The 5,177-nt window shown below is 49.6% G+C and overlaps 1 protein-coding gene across 1 annotated transcript; it reads left to right on the top strand.

Annotated features, from left to right (window-relative positions):
* Positions 1-635: 635 nt before the first annotated feature.
* On the top strand, positions 636-4,002 carry CCDC3 (coiled-coil domain containing 3; the record flags this gene model as incomplete). Its single annotated transcript, XM_039240013.1, has 2 exons — positions 636-1,240; positions 3,828-4,002. Coding segments are annotated over exons 1-2 (549 nt in total), but the record flags the coding sequence as incomplete, so codon positions are not given.
* Between the last annotated feature and the right edge of the window lie 1,175 nt (positions 4,003-5,177).

Raw genomic sequence — 5,177 nt, 5'->3', positions numbered from 1 at the left:
TGGATCTCCCTAAGACTCACACACCGACACATGGACGTGGGAAAAGCTGGGTGTAATTGACTTAATTTATTTCTCAGGTGTAGGGTGTTCAGAATCTGTAAGTAGGAATTATGTAGATCATGCAGCTTTAGGAAAATAAGGATAAAGTGGCTTTTCAAATCTTTTATGAAGCTTTTCCTAAGATTATCATTAAGCAATAAGCAATACGAGAGAGAGCCAGCGAGAGAGACCGGACAAAGTTTATTGGCCTGCGCTGTTTCCTAATTCACCTCTGCGAAGCAAAAGTCAGATTTGATCTCGACACGTTTTGACTCTAAAAGAACTATACAGAAAATGTCAACACGTATACAAAGTGCTCACACAAGGGAACCGCGATTAGTGGTTTGGAACAGGCTTTCCGCCTGGAGAGCTCCGACCCAGCGCATCCGTGGCCCCGAACTCCCCCAGCGCCGCGCGGGGCCCCGCGGGGATGCACGCAACTCGCGAGCGGCCCTGGCCCGCCGCCCACCTCCGCCCCGGCCGCCTCCCCGTCCTCTCCCGCCGCAGCCCACGCCCCGTCGCGGGGGGCGGGGGCGCCCCGAGACCCTTTAAAGCGTCGCGGACGGGGCCCGGGTGCAGCGAGCCCGGGGGCGGACAGTAGCGGCGCGCCCGGCTTACCGCGCTGGGCTGCCCTTGGCGGGCCGGCGGGGGCGGCGCTGTTGGCCCGGGGCGGGCGCTCCCGGCTCCCCGACGCCTGCTGCGCCCGGCGGCCGCGCGCCCTCGCTCTGCTTCGCGGGTCCCGGGAGTCCCCGCCATGCGCCCTGGCTAGTGCGCCCGGGGCGCAGCGCCGCCCCCGGCCGCGCCCGCCGCCCGCTCCCGCCGCCGGCATGCTGCGCCCGCTGCTGCTCGCCGCGCTCTGCGTGGCCGGCCGGCTCGCGGCCGCCCGCGGCTGCCAGCTGCCCTCGGAGTGGAGACCCCTGAGCGAGGGCTGCCGCGCCGAGCTGGCCGAGATCATCGTGTACGCCAAGGTGCTGGCGCTGCACCAGGAGGTGCACGGCCTCTACAACTACCTGCCGTGGCAGTACGAGCCCAGCGACGCGGGGCTCTTCTACTCGGCGGAGATCGAGATGCTGTGCGACCAGGCGTGGGGCAGCATGCTGGAGGTGCCCGCGGGCTCCAGACTCAACCTCACCGGCCTGGGCTACTTCTCGTGTCACTCCCACACCGTGGTCCAGGGCTACTCCTACTTCTTCTTCCTCAGGTGAGCGTGACCGGGATCCCGAGGGCCCCGTTATCTGGAGCGAGGTCGGGAACTCCAGGCAAGCCTGTTCAGGTCCTATTAGATAGAGTACGCTTTGGGCTCCTTTCCATACTCCATTGTCTCCTGCTCTGTCCGACTCTGGGCCTGGGTGGCTTTGGCTAAGGCCGTTGAAAAAACAGGGGTGGTTTCAGGGCGTAAGGCACCGAGGAGTGTTTCAGGTAAAAGCTCAGGGTGGTTTCCAGCAATCAATTGGACTCATCTTTTTTTTTTTAATTTTAATTTTTTAATTGGATTCACTGGGAGCAGGTTGAGGTGCTGAAGAGGGGAAAAAACCAAACTTTGAAATCAGACCGTTGGAATTCTGGCTCTGCTCTCTCTGTGATTTTCCAGCAAGTTACCTTCTGAAGAAACTCTGTACCTTCGCTTTCCTAATGTGAGAAACCAGGTTGGTGGAGACTAACACACAGCAATTATGCAGAACACCTGGTACAGGTTGGATGCGAACACAGAGTCAACCTCTTCCATCCCACCCGGCTTAAGTGCCAGGACAGGAATGGTGTGGAACGCAGCCCAGCTGACCCTTTGTTTCCCCTCCTTGCCCACCACCAGCCAACCTCAGTGCTGGGCTTTTCAGAATAGCTGAGGCTTATGTGGGGGCCTGCTGGGGGATGGGGTTAAGATGGGCTCCTATTGCTTTGAAGAGAATAAGTGAATCAGGATGGAGGTCCCCCTCTGCCTGGAGACTCCTGGAATCTTGTGAAGTTCCATGAACGTTGACTTGTAGTCAAGATGGAATGCACGTGTGTAAGAATTCCGTCAATGGGCTTGGAGTTTGAAATGGAGAATGGCAGGTGCAAGCCTAAATGCATTGGCTGTCTCCAATTGAATGAGAGTGACATAGAGCAGCTGAGAGGAATATGGAACTGGAATCTAACCTACCTAGCAAGCTAGCGAGTGAATTCATCCACAATGGACACTGGTGATGGTTCCAGTCTTCCCAGTCCATAAAGAAGCAGTCGGAACGTTTGGAATGACCATGACCGCAGCCTGCAGATCATTTTTAGCTCTAGGGATTTCTCATCACTCTGGAAAGAAAACCTTAAGATCCACCGAGGGGCGTTCCTGAGCTCATGGCAACACATGTTTTCTGTATTGAAGCCAGAATCTCTAAGTTTAGAATACATGACGTGCTTTGTGTCGGTGGCCGTGGTTTAGCTAGATTAAGTTGTTTTTCTTTTTTTAATTTCTGGGGAAGTATAGTTTCTAAATAAAGTCAGTAAGGAGTGAGACCGTATTCTTCTTGATACAAAGAAGCGTAACTCAGATTTTTCATGTTTTTCTTTAGGAAGGACACTGAGAACCCAGCTATGAAGCTATTAATCACTGAAACTTTATTTTCCAAGGAAATAGGAGCTGGAGAACTTGAGCAGACATTATTTATTTTCTGATTTTATCATGAAAGAGTTTTGTCCAGTGGCTCTGTGGTGATCAGCCAGCTCTTTCTTCTTTCCCTTTGACATATTTACAAAAAGTTGGGGCAGAAATACGGAGTCAACTGGTAGTCTGACAGATTTCCATTTCACAGGGCTGTGTTGCCCCGAAGTGTCTTAACAACTGCATACAAATCATTCCTCCCCTGTTATTCTAGGACCCAGTGAGGCGCGAACAGATTCTGGGCAGTGTCACTGGGGAAAGCAGCAGTGGGGCCTGCTGGTCAACCCTACACCACCTTTTTGTGCTGGAGGTTAACTTCTACCTTTCCTGTCTCTAACGTGACTTCTTTATCTTTGCAACAGGCAATTTGTACTTTGCTCCGTAAAAATGTTAACATCTGTACTGCACTCCATGCCAGATACTTGACTTTTTCTTTGTTGGTTTTTTTTTTGTTTATTTTAAACTTTAAGAAAAATGTTCATTTTAGGGAGAGTGAGAGAGTGTGAGCAGGGGAGGGGCAGAGAGAGGAGACACAGAATCTGAAGCAGGCTCCAGGCTCTGAGCTGTCAGCACAGAGCCTAATGCGGGGCTGGAACTCACAAACTGCGAGATCATGACCTGACCCAAAATTGGATTCCTAACCGACTGAGACACCCAGGCGCCCCTTTACTTTTTCTAATGCAGTTCTTTCACCACCACCAAGAAGGTGCTATTCTCCTCCTCTTGTTACAGACTGGCACAGTGAAGCTTAGAGAATTTGCAAAATTCCTATCTCCTGGCAGAAGACAAGTAGCAGTGGCAAGATTTGAAACTGGGTCCTTATAACCGGCTTTCCTTTCATCAAGAAACAAGGAACACCTTGTGAGAAAGTCCACTTGGGCTATATACAAATAGACAAACCCATATGCACTCTTCCTCTCCAGCCCTTCACCCAAACTCATCTTTTAGAAAACCTTAAGGCTAGACTCATGTAGTGTGAGGCAGAGAAACCATTAGAAGTAGTGAGTCCTCTAATGAGAGCCATGTGAGGCATGGTTGTATCATGGCCAGACTGTCACAGTCTTTACAACTGTTGATTAAAGCCGGTGTGCCCTATGGCTGTCCAGTCTACAGTTTGGCTTTTTTTCTTCTTTTTTTTTTTTTTTCCCATTAGGATGGATGAAAATTATAACCTATTGCCTCACGGAGTCAATTTCCAGGATGCCATCTTTCCAGACACTCAAGAGAACAGAAGGATGTTTTCCAGTCTTTTCCAGTTTTCGAATTGTTCTCAAGGGCAGCAACTGGCAACTTTTTCCAGTGACTGGGAGATCCAGGAAGACAATAGGGTAAGGCAATTACTTTGCCCTGTGTCACAGCAAAGTAATAGGAGAGCTACATCTTGTCTGAATTTTGTGACCAAATGAGTCAAGAATACTCTTGCAGAAATCCAGACCAAAGAGTATTATCCCTCCCACTCCTCTGGCAGTTACAAAAATACTGCTAATAAACTGTGGGTTCCTGAGCCTTTACTACTTGGTATGGGATTCCTCATAAAGTGAGAGAACAAGATGGAGTGAAGGTGGGCACACTGCCTCTGTTTCCTCTCTTGTAAAATGGAAACCGTCTACATCATAAGACTGATGTAATATGAGGTAGCTATGGAAGAAGAAAAGGAAAAAATGAAAATAGGTAAAGCCCTTAGTATAGTGCCTGACAGAGTATGTACTCAATAGATGAGAGCCATTATGGCTATTATATCATTACTGTTACTGATAACCTTATGTTCTAGGTAATCTTTTAAGGGAGAAGAAAAAGCCCTCAAGGAGATGATTGTTGTAGATAACACCTCTTTGATGGTTAACTCTAGTTGTTAAGACGTAGAGATACAGGGTGGCCATAATGGTTGTGGAATATAAGGGTTAAGATTGCTTTGGGTAAGGGTGCCTGGGTGGCTCAGTTGGGTAAGTGCCCAACTCTTGATTTTGGCTCAGGTCATGATCTCACAGTTTGTGAGACTGAGCCCTGCACTGGGCTCTGCAAAGATGGTGCACAGACTGCTTGGGATTCTCTCTCTCTCTTCTTTTGTCTCTGCCCTTTCCCACACCCCATGTGGTATGCGCGTGTGCTCTCTCTTCTCTCTCTCTCCCTCAAAATAAACTTAAATAATGTGGGGTATGAAAATATAACAGGGATCTGTTCATCTGGGACAGATGCCAGAGTTGGGGGGGGAATTTTTGAAGACTGTTACTTTCCCAAATAGCATTGCCATATTCAAGCTGGGATGATTGTGGAGCTGGCTCATTAGAGGAGGTGGCCAGTCTCCGTCTCCCATCTGAGATGTGTTTACGGTAGTGTGATGGACTGCTGGGAACGTTCTGATGTGGGGTTATTGGTATCCCGTGGGACAAGGACTCCTATTTTTTATGGGTTAATAACCTAATTTGCACATGTTGAGTGGCTCAAGTGGGTCCCCAAATCTAGAAGTATAAAATGATAGTAGTTTTTTTCCCACCTCTGACAC

Source organism: Hyaena hyaena, unplaced genomic scaffold (assembly GCF_003009895.1).
Source record: "Hyaena hyaena isolate Hyena2069 unplaced genomic scaffold, ASM300989v1 scaffold_165, whole genome shotgun sequence".
Classification (NCBI taxonomy): domain Eukaryota; kingdom Metazoa; phylum Chordata; class Mammalia; order Carnivora; family Hyaenidae; genus Hyaena; species Hyaena hyaena.
Note: the sequence above shows the minus strand (reverse complement) of the source record. Positions and strands in the feature narration are given on the sequence as shown.